Source organism: Ursus americanus, chromosome 33, assembly GCF_024610735.1.
Source record: "Ursus americanus isolate L20-20 chromosome 33, mUrsAme1.1.p, whole genome shotgun sequence".
NCBI classification, from domain to species: Eukaryota; Metazoa; Chordata; class Mammalia; order Carnivora; family Ursidae; genus Ursus; species Ursus americanus.
This window is the reverse complement of record NC_142159.1, coordinates 9,516,248-9,534,038: the sequence shown is the minus strand read 5'-3', so window position 1 is coordinate 9,534,038 and position 17,791 is coordinate 9,516,248. Positions and strand designations below refer to the sequence as shown.

The 17,791-nt window shown below is 49.7% G+C and overlaps 1 protein-coding gene across 1 annotated transcript in view; it reads left to right on the top strand.

The window, feature by feature from the left end:
• The window catches only part of OPRD1 (opioid receptor delta 1), a 32,053-nt gene extending 14,970 nt beyond the window's left edge, over positions 1–17,083 (top strand). The window contains exons 2-3 of the mRNA XM_045782341.2: positions 13,718–14,067; positions 16,459–17,083. Coding sequence (XP_045638297.1) covers positions 13,718–14,067; positions 16,459–17,000 — 892 coding nt within the window. The 3' untranslated portion in view covers positions 17,001–17,083. The remainder of the gene's footprint in view (positions 1–13,717; positions 14,068–16,458) is intronic.
• Positions 17,084–17,791: the final 708 nt, after the last annotated feature.

Genomic DNA, 17,791 nt, shown 5'->3' with positions numbered 1-17,791 from the left:
TCCTTGACTCCTCCAGCTTCAGGTGGCTCCACACCTGTCGTGCTGTGCGGCTGTGCCCCTCCAGTCTGTGCCTCTGTCTTCACCTGGCCGTCTCCTCTTCTGCCTGTGTGTCTTTTACAAGGACACCTGTCCCTGGCGTTAGACCCCACCCAGACAATCCAGGATGGTCTCATCTCAAGATCCTTAACTTAAATACCCCTGCAAAGACCCCTTTTCCAAGTAAAGTCAGTGCATTCACAGGCAGTAGGGGATGGGATGTGACTTGTCCTTCTCAGGGCCACCACTCAATCCACCACAGTTATTAAAGGCTTGGTGGTGATGGTATCTGTGGAATCCCTGGCCCACAGGGTGGATGTGCGGGGGGCGGGGAATTTCTGGGGCATTTTAGAAGGAGAAGGAGATGAATGCAGTTGTGAGCTGAGGAGACCAGCTCGGGGACATGTGTGACAGGGGGGTGCAGTTTCAGCTGGTATTTGCACTGGCAGTGAGTGGTGAGGTCAGAAACACTGAAGACCGCATCTGGATACGGGTGGATGGGGCCAGCCATGGGGCACAAACCTGGATACCTGTCCACAGAGACCAGCCCTGTTGGCTGGGGCATATATCCCCCTAACAGATTTGAGGTTCTAGATCCCACAGAAGATGGATTTGGCTTCACTCACTTGCCTGGGGAGATGGGAGAAGGCCAGGCCTGAGCACCATCTGGGTGCCCACCGCATAGTTGACCTGCATCATCTTTGGCCCTCCGTTAACCCAAGAGGGTGGTATCCTGTGTCCTCAGATGATCATACTCAGGACTGTGCCAGAACAACCCAAGATGAGAGCGCCGAGGAATGGCCACGTGGCGCTGAGCAGGCAGCCGACCAAGCAGCCACAACGGCCAATGTGCGCTGAGCACTTCCTTGTATTCACTCTGGTCCCACCACAGCTGGATGAGGCGGGGACCCTTAACACCTGCCATTTTCCAACACGTGGAAGGAAGAAGCCTTAGTTTTAGACTCTGATTCCGTGAACAGAACCAGGAAAAATAGTGCCAGGTGAGAAAGAGGTAGCCCTTGGCTCGAAAAAAAGAGAGAGAACCGGCTTCCTCTGTGTGTGGTCCCAACAACAGGGTGGATTGTGCATGCAGGTGGTGAGTCCCCCATCTCTGGACATATTCAAGCAGAAACTGCATAGCCATTTGTCTGGAATGCCTTAGAGGGAATGCCTTCACTGTGAAGTTGCTTTCTAGCTCTGGGATTCCAGGAATTTCCCCAGGAGACCAACAGATATCTATGTGCACAAATAATAATACAAATATTATTATTTGTAATAATGAAAACGTGGAAACAACCCACATATCTTTCAATAGGGGATTTGTTAAGTAACTTCATTCAGGAGCTTCAGTGTCCACAAGCGAGACTAGGTCTGGCCTGCAGTCTGTTGTTGTGTGGTCCTTGAGCTATAGTTTTTGTACTTTGAAAGGGTTGTAAAAGAGAAAACGAGGATATGCACCAGAGATCCTCTGTGGCCTGAAAGCCTAAAATATTTACCCTCTGGCCCTTTACAGAAAAAGTCTGTTGATCTCTGGATTAGAATCACAGGCAGTCACCAAAAATTATATTAATTTGTATCTATGAACATAGAGATATGGTCACACCGTATTTTTGAGAGAGAGAAACAGGTTATATAACAGTATTAAAGCAAGAGCCTGTTTATGTAAAACAGGCTATGAGTGTTTGCATGTTATCTGTAACAGTGGTCTGAAATATTAATAGTGGTTTTAAATTTTCTTTATTAGATGATTCTATGTTGTTTGAACATTTTATAGAGAACAGCTATTATTTTTGAGATCTCAAAAAGGGTTTGGAGCAAAGTTAATTCTAAATACGCCAGCAACCCATGCTGTTTGGAACCAAATGAGTTTTGGTCAAAGCCAAAGCCATTTCCTCAATTTGTCCCTGAGGCGCCTCAAGGTTAGTCTGACTGCGGGTTGGTGCTCTTACCTTGCTGCTGTTATTGGTTTTGTTTTCAGGTCTCTTGCTCCTACTTTGATCCCCATGGGCTGTGGTGTCTGAGTGGAAAACATATCCCTCAGCTTAGTTAGAAACAAATGAGCTTTTTTGGATAAATGATTTGACATTTCTTCTGGCCACGGCAGAACTAAGTTGCTTCCGATTCAGGGCGAGCAGGGTCAGGCTCAGATGCCCTGCAGGAGACCTGTGTTGTTCTGGGTTGAGGATGGAAGGGAGGAGGGGGGTGCGGAGGAAGAATTGTCCCCGTCTGAGCTCTTCAGTCTGTGGCTGGTTACTTTCAAGGATCAGGCACCTGAACTCTTCTGTTCCACTGGGCGTCCTCCAGTAAACCCTGTGTCCGCTCTGACCTGGCCCTAGGTGCCGAGTGGGGAGCAAGACAAACGCCATGCGTTTGGGTAGCTCATATGTTAACTGTCAAACAGAGTATGTGCGGGGGCGGGGGCACAGGGTATTTTGGATCCACAGGGGAGAAGCCAAAAGGGAAGTGAAGAGGAAGGTGCTGGGGTCCGGGGGAAAGCACTCCGTTCGAATCTCCGCTCAGCCTCCTTCCGACTCCGCAGCCTTGGGCAAGTCGCTTCACGGCGCCCTCTTACTTGGGAATCATAACTTCTCTTTGCCCTGTGCAGGTGCTGGGAGGAGTAAATGAAGGGAAATGTTTTCTCTATGCCGGGCAAGTCTTCGGTGTAAGGAGTATGTGAACTGTGCCTGAGAAAGACCCAGCACGTGCTTGTTGTCCATAAATACCGCTTGGCGCCCCCTTGTGACCAGAGGTGTACATTTTGTTCTGAATTGACCTCTTCCTCATGCCTCATCACGGTGCCTGTGCTATTTTTCTGATGTTTGTAGGTCTGTCTCTCCCTAATCCCACCTGGACTGTGAGCACATTGTCTCCACACCCCCGCCCCGGACCATAGCAGGGTGGAAGAAGGTGTGAAAAACAGAAGAACACCGTGGAACCAGCGCACGTCCAGACGTTTACCCCAGTTGGTCTTGGCCTCCACACCAGGCCCCTCTGCATGGCCACGGTTTGCTGAGCTAGTGCAGGTGGCAGGGAGGCACGGGCCCTGGAGACCAGATCTGAGTTGGTGTCCCATCACCAGCACTTCCCAGCCGCATGTCTTTGGGTGCGCCATCTACCTTGGCCCCTCTGTGGGATGAGGACCGTGTTAGCACTCAGGCTCGCAGTGGGGAGGAAATGAAATTGTGCATTCACTGTTTTTGGCAAAGTGCCTGGCCCACGGAAGAAAAGATACTCAGAGAATATTGCTTAAAGAACCCAAACAAGCCACCCAAAGCTGTCAGACCAGTCCCAGGCAGGCCTTGCACAAAGGACGGAATGGTTTAGCCTGAGCGCCTGCCACTCACCAGCCGCTCTAACCAAGTGCCCTGGCTTCGCTGGGGGGTGGAAATTCTTACCAGGGGCTTACTTGTCAGCTGAGAAGCGCAGCTCTCCAGGGGCCCAGGAGCACATGGGAACTTGACGTGCTTCAGACAGCAAGCACACCCTATCTCCATCAGATTGAGGGGGGGCTGATCTTCCCTGCCAGTGGGGCTTGTCTGACAGACGTCAGGACAGGAACATGGCCGGCCACTCTGTGCTTCTTCGGAACGAAGCCTCACTGGGGACTAAGACACGTGGTTCGCAGCACATTCCCAGCTGCATAATTCAACATGACCTAATGGAGGATTTTGACTTAGAAAAAAAGCAAAGGATTTCCCAAAGCATCTCAGAGTCAATGGAGGTTCACCGGGCTTACTGTCCTCACCCCCAGGGTGGGATCCAATGGGAACCCTACAAGAAGAAAGCAGAACTATATCAGGGGAAAAAACCTAAAAGGGCTGCCTGTTTTTGTCTGCACGCCTGCCAGTAAGCTAGATACTTTCACATGTGTTGCTCCTAAAAAGTCAATTACACCGGGGGCGCCTGGGTGGTGCAGTGGTTAAACATTTGCCTTTGGCTTAGGGCGTGATCCCGGCGTTCGGGGATCGAGCCCCGCATCAGGCTCCTCCACTGGGAGCCTGCTTCTTCCTCTCCCACTCCCCCTGCTTGTGTTCCCTCTCTCGCTGGCTGTCTCTCTCTGTCAAATAAATAAATAAAATCTTAAAAAAAAAAAAAGTCAATTACACCGAAATTGGCAATGAGGAAACAGGTTCAGAGAGGTGAAGTAATTTACCCAAGATCACACAGTCCAGTATATTGTGGAACCAAGATCTAAAGGGCTCTAAAGGATTCCCGCACCACACTCTTCAACTTAGGGAACACACACAGTGATGTCACATTATTCACATCTTTTTTTTTTTATTGTGGTAAAATACACATAACATGAAATTTACCATTTTCACCGTTTTTAAGTACATGAAGCACATTCACACTGTTGTGCAGCCATCCCCACCATCCATCTCTAGAATTTTCTTCATCTTCCCCACCTGAAACTTTGTCCCCATTAAATAATAATTCCCCATTCTCTCTTCCCCCAGCTCCTGATAACCCCCATTCTACTTTCTGCCTCTGTGAATTGGACTATTCTAAGTACCTCATTACAAGTGGAATCACAGAGGTTTTTGGCTTTTTGTCACTGGCTTATTTCACGTGGTACAGTGTCCTCAAGGCTCATGCATGTCGTAGCGTGTGTCAGAGTTTCTTTCCTTTTTAAGGCCAGATAATGTTCTGTTGTATGTGTAGACCATATCTTGTTTATCCATTCATTTGTCAGTAGACACTTGGGTTGCTGCCACCTTTTTGGTTGTTATGAAAAGGGCTAGTTTGAATGTGTACAGATACCTCTTTGAGACCCTGCTCTTCATGCTTTTGAGTATGTACCCAGAAGTGGAATTGCTGGACCAGGTGGCATTCTGTTTTCGGTTTTTTGAGTAATTGCCATGCTGTGTTCCACAGTGACTACACCATTTTATATTCCCACCAACAGTGCACCAATTTCTCTACATCCTTGCCAACACTTCCTACTTTCTAGTTTTTTTTTTAAAGATTTTATTTATTTTCTTGCGATAGAGCAGGAGAGAGAGAGAGAGATATCATGAGCAGGGGGAAGGGTAGAGGGAGAAGCAGACTCCCCAATGAGCAGGGAGCCTGATGCGGGACTCGATCCCAGGGTCCTGGGATCATGACCTGAGCCAAAGGCAGACGCTTAACATACTGAGCCACCCAGGCACCCTCTGTTTCTTGTTTTTTGTTTTTTAAGATTTATTTATTTATTAGAGAGAGCACACATGGTAGGATGAGAGCATGGTGGGGGGGCAGAGGGAGAGGGAGAGAGAAAATCCCAAGCAGACTCCCCACTGAGCGTGGAGCCTGACGTGGGGCTCAATCCCACCACCCCGAGATCATGACCTGAGCCAAAATCAAGAGTCGGAAGCTTAACCAACTGAGCCACCCAGTGCCCCTCTGGGTTTTTTTTTTTTTTTTTTGATAGTTGTCATCCTCGTAGGTGTCAAGTGGTATCTCGTTGTGGCTTTGATTTTCCTGATGACTAATGATGTTGGGCATCTTTTAATGTGCTTATTGGCCATTTTTATATCTTCAGAGAGAGGTCTGTTCAAGTCCTTTGCCCATTTTAAAATACAGTTGTTCGTTTTTTTTAGTATTGAGTTGTAGAAGTTCTTTATATATGCTGCATATTAACCCCTTATTGGGTATGTGATTTGCAAATATTTTCTCCCATTCTGTGTGGCCTTTTAACTGTTGATAGTGTTCTTTGATGCACCAAATTATTTAATTTTTTAAAAAAGATTTATTGGGGTGGCGCCTGGGTGGCGCAGTCGTTAAGCGTCTGCCTTCGGCTCAGGGCGTGATCCCAGCGTTCTGGGATCGAGCCCCACATCAGGCTCCTCTGCTAGGAGTCTGCTTCTTCCTCTCTCACTCCCCCTGCTTGTGTTCCCTCTCTCACTGGCTGTCTCTCTCTGTCAAATAAATAAAATCTTTAAAAAAATAAAAGATTTATTGGGGTGCCTGGGTGGCTCAGTTGGTTAAGCATCTGCCTTTGGCTCAGGTCATGATCCCAGGGTCCTCGGATTGAGCCCCACATTGGGCTCCTTGCTCAGCAGAGAGCCTGCTTCTCCCTCTCCCTCTGCCACTCCTCCTCGCCCTGCTTGTACTATCTCTCTCTGTCAAGTAATAAATAAGAAAAATTTTAAAAAAATTAAAAAGTTTTATTTATTTATTTTAGAGGGGAGGAGCAGAGGGAGAGAGAGAATCCTGAAGCAGTCTCCCTACTGAGCATTGAGCCCGACATGGGGCTCAATCCCAGGACCCCAAGATCATGACCTGAGCTGAAATCAAGAGTTGGTTGCTCAGCCTAACTGAGCCACCCAGGCACCCCACCATTGTTTAATTTTGCTACAGTTTATCTGTTTTTCTTTTGTTACCTGTGCTTTTGGTGTCATATCCAAGAAATCATTGACAAATCCAGTGTCATGTAGCTTTTCCTCCTATGTTTTCTTCTATGAGCATTATAGTTTTACCTCTTACATTTAGGTCTTTCATCCATTTTGAGTTAGTCTTTTATATGGTATAAGGTAAGGATCTAATGTCATATCTACAACTTTTTGAAATAGAAAAAAAAAAATTAGAGACCAACAGTAGGGTTTTGAGGGGTGGGGCAGTGAATGACTTATCTTTCCAGAAAGTTCAGTCTCTCACCCAGTCTTGTTCTTCCCTTCATCTAGCTTCTACCCAGTAGTCACAATGTTCTTTTAAGAAACACACATAAATCAAACCACATCATTCCCTTGCTTAAAATCTCCAGTGGCTTCCTGCTGTACTCAGAATAAAATCCAACCTTCTTTCTGTGCATGAGTTGACCCCTGCTGACTTCTCCCTGCTGCACATTCTGTTGCTTCTTCTCAGACTTACTGTCACTTAGTCACACTTAATGTCTGACCATTCCTGCAGCTCATTAAGCTCTTTCCTGTCACAGGGTCTTTGCACATGCTGTTCTTTCTGCCTGAAACAACCTACCTTCTTATCTTCACATGGCTGACTCCTTCTCATTCTTTCCTACCTGGTAGAAATGTCACCTTGGGGGCGCCTGGGTGGCACAGCGGTTAAGCGTCTGCCTTCAGCTCAGGGCATGATCCTGGCGTTATGGGATCGAGCCCCACATCAGGCTCTTCTGCTATGAGCCTGCTTCTTCCTCTCCCACTCCCCCTGCTTGTGTACCCTCTCTCGCTGGCTGTCTCTATCTCTGTCGAATAAATAAATAAAATCTTTAAAAAAAAAAAAAAAGAAAGAAATGTCACCTTGTCTTAGCTCAAACTACCATAACAAAATACCATACACTGAGTGGCTTAAACAACAGAAATTTATTTACTCCCAGTTCTGGAGGCTAAAAATAGAAGATAAGGTGCCAGTATGGCCGGTTTCTGATGAGAGCTCTCTTTCTGGCTTCTAGATGGCCGCTTTCTTGTTCTTTCCTCACTTGGCCAGGAGAGAGGGAGGGAGGGAGAGGGAGAGAGGAGCAAGCTCCTAGATATCTCTTCTTATAACTCAGTTCATAGCACACATCCTCAGAGAAGCCATTGCCAACCTTCTGATATAAGCCAGATTCCTTCCATAAACCTCCCTCACACTCCTGCTGGGTAGTGTCCATCACTATACCCTGTTCTTATCCTTCATGGTAGAGCAGGAATAGTGGTAACTATATATTAAGTAGTGTAGCAGTTTGTTCAATGTCTGATCCCTTCCTAAGACCATAAATTTTTTTTAAAGATTTTATTTATTTATGTGACAGAGAGAGAGACAGCCAGCGAGAGAGGGAACACAAGCAGGGGGAGCGGGAGAGGAAGAAGCAGGCTCCCAGCGGAGGAGCCTGATGTGGGGCTCGATCCCAGAACGCCGGGATCACGCCCTGAGCCGAAGGCGGACGCTTAACGACTGAGCCACCCAGGCGCCCCCTAAGACCATAAATTTTAAGAAACTGGACTGTCATCTTCACTCCTATATTCCTTACTCAGTGCCTGGCACATACCAGATACTTGATTAATACCTGCTGGAAGAGTGAACAAGTCTCAGCCTGTAGTAAATTCACATTCCTTGACTTTTTCACTAACTATGGGATGGAGTGGGGACAGGAAGGAAGGTAACATGCACTGAGGGGCAGTATAGCACAGTCATTACCACATGTTGGCACTAGATAGCCTGAATTAAATACAGGCTCTGCTACTTACTGGTCATGTGACCTTGGGCAAATTGCTTCATGTCCTGTGCCTCAGTTTATGTTCCTTAAGAGATGTCAACACATGTTTGGATGATGAAAAGCAATTTGAAGGGGAGTAACAGGCTGAGCAGGGGTGAGGTGTGGCACTGAAAACAGGGGCAGGAGATGGATTATCTATAGAGGGAGCATTGGGGCCCCTGGCGCCCCCCCCCCCCTTGTATGCTGCACAATCAGGTGACTAACCCTCCACTGTGCAAGAGGTTAGGGGTTTTTCCCTTGAGAAGTTAACCTGGAAGAACTCTGAACTTGGGGCCAGCAGACACAGAAAGGGTCAGAGTGAGATACCAAATGAAAAGTTGGAGGGGGTCCACAGACACCTCCTCTGCTCTGCTACCATAATCCTGACAGCCAGAAGTATGCTCCCCAAGCAGGAGGTTGGAGGATTCTTTTTTCAAGGCCCCAGAGAAAACACATGCTGACACTGATATTTAGATGTTCCCCGATATAAAAGCTTAGTTTTTGCCTAGTTTCCCTACCGTGAGGCCCACAAGTTCACAGGACCCCCACACTGATGTGTGCACACATGCACACACACACTCTGTCTCTCTCTTTCTCTCTCTCTCTCTCTGTCTGTCTGTCTGTCTCTCTCTCTCTCTCTCACACACACACACACACACACACACACACACACGGCTGCCAATTAGTTATTTAGCGCTTTACACAAAGATCAACCTTTATGGGCACCTGGGTGGCTCAGTCGGCTAAACGTCTGCCTTCAGCTCAGGTCATGATCCCAGCGTCCTGGGATTGAGCCCTGCATCAGGCTCCCTGCTCAGTGGGGAGTCTGCTTCTCCCTCTGACCCTTCCCCCTCTTGTACTCTCTCTCTCTCTCTCTCACTCTCTCTCAAATAAATAAAATCTTTAAAAAAAGGGTCAACCTTTAGTCACATATCACTACATATTTGAAGGAAGTCACTAGGACACAAGAGGGAGGGCAGGTGGACAAATGAACAGAAACGTTTGAAGCAAATAGACAATGCAGTAAGCAGAAGAAAATACAAAGCAAAAATTATTGGTATCCTTGGAGAAATAAGAGAAGATATTGTATCCGTGAAATAAGATGCTATGAATGCTATATAAAAAAGAAATAATAAAAGAAAAAGAAATGACACTGGGAAAATAAAACATGAGAGCCAAAATAAAATAAAAAAGTCAATAGAGAGGTTGAGAGGTAATGAAAAGGAAATTTCCCAGAGGATGTACCAAAAAGACAAAGAGATGGAAAATGGAAAAGATAAGAAAATTAAAGGATCAATCAAGAGGCCCAACATCTAACTGACAATTTTCTAGTGATTCCAGAGAAAGCAGAGGGAGTTAGTTATCAAAGAAATGAAGTGAGGATATTTCACACTGAAGGACATGAATCTTCAGAATGAGAGGGCCCAATACAAATGAAGAAGAGCCACCCTAAGGCATAGCATCACAAACTGTCAGAATACCAGGGATAAAGAGAAGATCCTAAAAGTTTTGGAGGTGGGGAGAACAGGTTATATACACATCATCAGGAATCAGAATGGTTTCAGATACCTCTGTGACAGCACTGGAAGCTAAAAGAGAAGGGAGCCATGCCTTCAAAATTCTGGTGGAAAATTATTTCCAACCTAGTATTCCATATATAGTCAAGGAAATTAGAAGTTAGCAGAGAATATAGACATTCTCAGACATGCAAAGATATAAAAATTTTACTTCCTGTGTGCCCTTTCTTAGGAAGTGACTAGAGGATGTGTTTCACCAAAATGAGGGCAGACCAAGATAGAAAAGACTTGCAAACCAGGAAGCAGTTTCTTTAGCATAGTAGGACAGGTATGCAGCTGGTCTAGAAAGCTACCAGTCCCAAACTGAAATGGAGGAGGAAGGCTTCAAAAGGTGGATCACCAGGAAAACAAAAGGAGCTGATAGCTTATGTAACTATGTGGAAAAAGCATTTTACAGATCTGCTGGAATGTTTGAGGAAATTTAGCAATATGTACATAAAACTAAGCAAATGAGGAAGAGGCAATTATTAACTTCAGGAAAAACAAAAATATGTACAGAAAATAAATGTGATTATAGTATACCATTTGGTTTAGCAATGGACAATATAAAGTCATAAGAATGTAAACCCTAAAAGAATGTAACCCCCAAAGTTTAATTTAAGAATTTAGAAGTTGTGATAAAACTATAAGAAAGGATGGAGAAAGGAAATGGAGATGGGTAGTGTAAGAGTTAATATTCATGGGGCGCCTGGGTGGCTCAGTCGTTAAGCATCTGCCTTTGGCTCAGGGCGTGATCCCAGGGTCCTGGGATCGAGGCCTGCATCGGGCTCCCTGCTCTCCTGGGAGCCTGCTTCTTCCTCTCCCACTCCCCCTGTTTGTGTTCCCTCTCTCGCTTGCTGTGTCTCTCTCTCTGTCAAATATATATGTGTCGAAAGGATTCCCACCAAACCATTACAGTGGCTGTCCATAGCAGGGAGGGCATGCTAGACTGGACATCTGAGGAACTACAGATGTGGCTGGACATGGAAGGTGCTGTGGGAAAGGAGGTCACCCCGATGGAATGCCAGTCTGAGGAGTTTGATTTTCATCCAGATGGCAATGGGGAGTCATGGAAGAATTGTAAGCAGTAGAGTATCCTGAGCAAATCTTCTGTAGTGAGCACCCTGACTTGCTTGGAAAGAGGGGGGGCTGCGTGGTCTCCGTGAGAGCTGATGAGGCCTGGACTAAGACCTGCATACAACAAGTGTCTATCAAGGGCCTGCTCTTTGCCAGGCACTATCGGTATGCCCAGCCGTATAGCAGGGAACAAGATGGACAGAGTCCCCTGCCTTCGGGGAGCATACATGAGTGAGAGAGGCAAACGGAGAGAAAAAAAACATAAGTCAGGTGGTGGCTCATGCTGTAAAGAAAAATGAAGCAACTTAAGGAGACAGAGAGATGGTGGGGAGAGGGGTACTTTATAGATAGGGTGGCCAGGCGTGGCCTTCCTGCGGAGGTGACATTTGAATAGAGTCCTAAATTAAGGGAAGGAATAAGCCATGCAAAATGTGGGGATCCAGGCAGAAGGGCAGTCTGAAGGGACCTGAGGTGGAAAAGGGCTTGGTATGTCCAAGGCACAGAGCAAAGAGGCCAGTGGCGGGGGGGCGCGGTGGCAGGGCACATCCATCAAGGGGAAAGTTCTGGGACCAGTTCATGGAATACAGAGAGAACCTCAGGGAGCCACGGGTGGGTTGAGAGCAGGAGAGTGGCATGATTTGTCTGAGGAGGCCAGTAGGGCCAGGTTGGCAGCCGTTTAGCTGGGGAGGAGGTGGGCGGGTTTGTTAGGACCGGAGCCTCTGGGGCTCTGCCCAGCGGTCAGTGCGATGCGTCTCAGCCCACCTGGACCAGCGACAGCAGCTTCATCACCCACTTCCCAGCATCCCAGCCCCCTCTGGGAATTGAAGGATCCTCACAAATCAAAATAGCAGGCAAAGAACAGCCTCTAATTGTTCTGCGTAAAAGAAGCGAAATTAGACGAGTCAGCTGTGGGGTTGAGACCGCCTCCCACACAGCTGTGATCCCACACCCCCTGAAGACAGACTTCCCGAGACTTGAAATTCTGCTGTCTCCAAGCAAAACTTTTTGCTTCTCCAGCCGCAGGACAAATGACAGCTATTTGGGGAGGGAGTGAGACAGATGCTGGCCCTGGAGGACAATGAGTGAGTCAGACCCCCCCCCCAAAAAAAATCAGTCCCTTCATGAAGGAATAGCCTTAGCTGGTAGGAGTTCATTCCATCCTTCAGAACACGTTGAGGGCACTCAGTGTGCATTCCTCAGCTCTCACGGGTGCCACCACACATCCCAGGTGCCCAGGGCTGGGCGTGGTAGCAGGGGGTTTCTAGAGGGGTAGAGGCATGCAGTGTGGTTCCACCCTGGGGTAGAGTGGAGAGAGAGCACTGTTCTGGGAGTAAGGAGGTCTAAGTTCTTGTCTTGGCTCTGCCGCTGTCACCGTGTGACCTTGAGTGAGTCATGCCACCTCCCTGGGCTTCAGTTTCCCTGTCTTTTCTCAGTATGGGCTTTAGGCCACATCGTGTTTCTCAAACTTCAGAGCTCGTAAGAATCACTTGGGGGTGGTGCTTGTTAAAGATGAAGATTTCCGAGGTGCCTGGATGGCTCAGTTGGTAGAGTATGGGACTCTTGATCTCAGGGTCATGAGTTCAAGCCCCATGTTGGGCCTCGAGCTTACATATAAAAAAATTTAAAAATTAAAAAAAGGTGATGAGTCCCAGGCCTGGTTGCCAAAGATTAAGATTTCATAGGTATGGGGTGGGGTCTAAGAATCTGCTGTTCCAGGAATTCTGAAGGGAGTCTTGGACTATACTTCCATAAAATCACTTTTCCTCGATCTCTCAGGGCTCCTCCTGCTCTGAAATTGAGGAGTCGCTCATGCACCCCTTCTCTGGTTTCTCAGATCATTCTTGGGGCATGAAAGAAATCCTTATCCCTGCCTCGGTATACCTGTGTGTTTCTGTGGTGATCACACTGCACTGGGACGGTGTTTCTCCGTGTAGGCAGCCTCCTCCAGGCTGTCCGCTGCCCAGCGCAGGCCCTGGTAGAGAGAGGGCCATGACGGAAATGGTGGCCGAACAAGGGGCCGGTGTGGTGCAGATAGTCACACAGCAGTGTCGAGCATGGAGGGATGTTTCAGGTGCAGGGGGGCTCAGTTGCACACCTCTGGCTTGGATACCTGAGCTCATGCCCTGGGTTGGATGTATGGGTGAGTCCAGCTGCATGGGGATAAGAAGGTCTGGATGGGACCACAGGAAGGACTGGGAGCCCTGGTCTACTGCAGAGGGCACCCCAGAAGGTCTAAGGCCCCAGCCAGTCTGCTAGGCAGAGTCCCTTCCTCAGAGCTGGCCAGTCATATTTCCAGAAGGTCAGTGGCAGAAGCCAGAGGGTCAGGTCACTCTGGTCTGACCCCCAGCTTCACCCTTTATAGATGAAGAACAGTAACTATCATATATGGAGCACTTGCCATGCGTTGGGCTCAGGGCTAAGTGCTGTATCCTCCCATTACATTTCACAACAACCCTATGAAGTTGATTAAAGCATCACCCCCCCCTTTTTTTTTACAGTTACAGACACTGAGGCTTAGAGAGTTCACATTACTAGCCCAGAGTCCCTCAGTTAATGAATAGTAGAAGCAGGGTTAGAACCTAGACCTGTTTCCCTCTGGAGCCCAGTTTTATTTTTAACCATGTTGCTTAGTACCCCTCAGAAGATGAAGGGCTTTTCCTAAAACACCTTCTGCCAAAGTCAGCCACAGCCAGAGAAGTCATTTTGCATCTGTTCTAGTGAAAAGGGGTGATGCTGAATCAGGTGGCTCAGAGTTCTAGTCCCACCTCTGCCCCTGACCTTTTGCGTGACCTTGGGCAAATCATTTTCCCCTCTCTGAGTCTCATGTGAAATGGAAATCTGTGAAATGGGAACAATTACACACACACTTGTTTTGAAGGTACACTAAGATGAAGACGGCCACCAACATCTACATCTTCAACCTGGCCCTGGCAGATGCACTGGCCACCAGCACGCTGCCCTTCCAGAGTGCCAAGTACCTGATGGAGACGTGGCCCTTCGGGGAGCTGCTCTGCAAGGCTGTGCTCTCCATCGACTACTACAACATGTTCACCAGCATCTTCACTCTCACCATGATGAGCGTTGACCGCTATATTGCCGTCTGCCACCCCATCAAGGCTCTGGACTTCCGCACACCCGCCAAGGCCAAGCTGATCAACATCTGCATCTGGGTCCTGGCCTCGGGTGTGGGTGTCCCCATCATGGTCATGGCTGTGACCCGCCCCCGGGGTGAGTGAGTACGGGAGTTGTGGTACAGACCACTGACCACGGGAGGCAGCATGTGGGCCCCTGTGGGTTTGCAGGCCACTTGCTAGGTGGGTGTAGGTGGCTCCACACCAATAGAGGTATGGATTACTGATCAGTGAAAAGTGTGGATGGCTGGCCAGTGAGAATGTGGGGAGTCAGCCGATGGAATGTGAATGGTTGACTGTTGTGAGGATGAATGACTCATCAGTGGTCAGATGGGTTGCTGGTCCAAGGAAATGTATGAATGGGATTGTGGAGGGTTGGGCTGTGGGCGTGTAGCAGCTGGCCATGAGTGTGTGGATGACGGACTTCAAGGGAGATAGATGGATGGCCAATGGGGCAAGGGTGTCACTGGCCAGTGAGCTGTGGAGGCCATAAGATCTGCAATCTCATCCCAAATGCCCTTCCCCCCAGTGTGAAAACCACTGCTCCAGATGACCAAGGCAAGCCCTAGAGAAGAGCCTGCAGAGAATGACAGGTGCATTTCCTCAGAGTGAGAATGGTAATTAATATAGTAGCTACCTGTATCAGTCAGGGTAGCAGGTGTAACAAGCAATCTCCGGGTTTCCAGTGCTGAACAGTATAGTATTTCTCACTCATGTCACAGTCTAACGTGAGTCAGAGGAGGAGGAGCTCAATTCCTCAATTCTTCAGGGACCTGGGCGCCAAATGATGGTTTTGGAATCTTCCACTGCCGACATTTGGCCAGCAGATGGACACGGAGAAGGAGTGATGAGAGAGCAATACCAACTTTGAAATGTTATGGCCCGTGCCTTCCTAGTGATACCTGGTTACATGGCCCCACCTTGACATAAGGAAGTGAGACAGGTAGTTTAGCAGGGTGCCAACGACACTGGTCACTGCCCTATCTGAGCCACACTGTATCATGGGGTGCTGAGAAGTTTAAAGGAGGCTATATGTGTAAAATACTTAGCACATGGCAGGGACTCCTACCTCTATTTGACAGTAAGAACATCCAGAATCAGAGAGGTCACGTGGTTTACTTAGGGTCACATGGCAGGTGTTTGGTGGAATTTGGCCTACAGCCGGAGGCTCCTGCCCTCATGCCTGTTACTCCTGTTGGCCCCTGGGGTGGAGGTTTGCAGAGGGTCAGTGCTGTGGATGGAAGGGGAATAGCTTGGTGGGAGGCCTTTGGACCACCCTTAACCCCCACAGGGCCCCTGGTGCGCCTGGCGCCCTCATTCAGCTGCTGTGCAGTTGGTCTTGACTCAGCAGCTGGGCCCCATTCCTCACTGTCAGCCTGCAGTTTATGGGCCATTAACTGCAGCCCTGTTGGGGGCCAGACCAGATGGGTCTCCTCACTCCACACTCCATCCCCCTACACACACTCCCCCACTCAGCACTTGTTGGTTCTGTATGTAACTTGCTGTGTGACCGTGAACAAATGCTGTTCCTCTCTGAGCCTTGTTCAGCCATCTGCACAATGAAGTCCTTGGACTCAGTCATCCCGAGGGGTCCTGCCATCCTGCTGTCTGGTGGACCCACTCTGTACCCTTTCTACAACTCTCAGACTCCAAGTCCACTGCCTGGTTCCTCAAAACCTAAAGTTCCAAGAGATCTTGGGAGTTCCGCAGGTCAGTTTCAGGCTCGTGTCTGAGTCCTAAAACATCCCAAAGATGCTCATCCAGCCCACACCAACAGTCCAGGAGCTCATTCCATCCTGGGTGCGCCTCTGGACAAATGTGGCAAAGGAAGTTCTTCTTGCCATTTAGCTGGAATCTATCTCCCTGACCCTAGCCCTGACTTCTGGACTCCTAAATGTATCTGCCTTTCTGCCCCTGTGAGTGCACCAAGAGGCTGAACCCCCCTGTGCTAAAAGTTTCACATGTCTTAGCCCATTGGATCCTCACAACCCTGTGAGGTTTAGGTACTGTTAGTTGTCCCACGTTATGGAAGTTCTCCTGGGGAGTGAGTAATTTGCCCAGGGTCACACCACACAGTAGGACCCGAGTTCTGCTCTTAAACTCATCATACTCTTGAGATCAGTCTGAGCAGTGTTGTCATTGGAGCTAGTCTGGAAATGGGTAGGGTGTTTTGAGTTCTCACAATGACTGACATTTGGTGGGTTTGTGCTAAATTATATCATTACTGCCATCCATGGATGTAGAGGCTTCTAAAGGGACTGGAAGAAAATATAGAAAGGATTAGGGCCAATTCCACTGGGGTCTTTAAGAATGAGTAGGAGTTCACCAAGTACAGAAGTGTGGGAGGACATTCCGGGCAGAAGAATCACCTTGAACAAAGGCCAGGAGGGGATGTGGGACCTGACCAAGCCAAGAAGGGTGGCGAGCTGGTAGGGTCACTTAGGTCCACACACCCCTCACCTGCTGTCTTTCCTTGTTTCCCCGGCAGACGGGGCAGTGGTGTGCATGCTCCAGTTCCCCAGCCCCAGCTGGTACTGGGATACGGTGACCAAGATCTGCGTGTTCCTCTTCGCCTTCGTCGTGCCCATCCTCATCATCACCGTGTGCTACGGCCTGATGCTGCTGCGCCTGCGCAGCGTGCGCCTGCTGTCGGGCTCCAAGGAGAAGGACCGCAGCCTGCGGCGCATCACGCGCATGGTGCTGGTGGTGGTCGGCGCCTTCGTGGTGTGCTGGGCGCCCATCCACATCTTCGTCATCGTCTGGACGCTGGTGGACATCGACCGCCGCGACCCGCTCGTGGTGGCCGCGCTGCACCTGTGCATCGCGCTCGGCTACGCCAACAGCAGCCTCAACCCCGTGCTCTACGCCTTCCTCGACGAGAACTTCAAGCGCTGCTTCCGCCAGCTCTGCCGCACGCCCTGCGGCCGCCCGGAGCCCGGCAGCTTCAGCCGCGCCCGCGAGACCACGGCCCGCGAACGGGTCACCGCTTGCACCCCGTCCGACGGTCCCGGCGGGGGGGCCGCCGCCTAAACCGCGCCGGCCTGGCCCGCCGCGCGCCCCTGCTGTCACCCCGGGTCCGCAGGGGGCGGGGCCGCGACGCGGAGTGGGGCCAAACGGGGCCCTGGGTTTGGAGAAGGGGGTCGGGCGGGAGCCGAGAGGCGGGGCCGGTGCTGTGGGGGTGGACCTCCGGTCTGGGGCGGGGCCTCTGGGCTGAGGGCGTGGTCGACGGCTTTGGGTTGGGTGCCGGGAGCTAGCGACTCTGGGGGAGTGGGGCCTGAGGCTCTGAGACCGGGCTGCTAACCGGGACCTCTGTGGCGGGCCAGCTTCAACCTTGGGACAGCCTCGGGTTCTAGCCAGAGCCGGCCTTGCTGACCTGGGACCTGAAAAAGCCAAGGACCCAGGACCCAGGGAGCCTTGGTGGAGACCGAGGCTTGGGAACAGGGCTGCAAGACTGGGTCTCTGTGTGGTGGGGAGGACTCTGTTCTGGGGGTGAAAGGGAAGGACACGTCCGTGAGGCGGCGACATCTCAAGATTGGGCCTCGAGATAGGATAGGGCCTGGGTGCAAGGGATGGGGGCCTCAACCTTGGGGTGGAGTCCCAGCCCCGAGTTGTAGCAAGAGGCAAGGTTGCTGAGGTCCAGGTCCAACTGGACTGTCGTTAAAAATAAAGAGAAAATAAAACCGAGAGGGAGAGAGAATATACCTTTTCTGTCCTAAACAGTCATTTTCTTGGAATGGCCTCAGCATCGACTAGTGTCCCCAGTGCTTTGTGCCAGTGGGGCTTGGGACATGACAGTGGAGCAGGGCCGGCGGCTTCAGGCT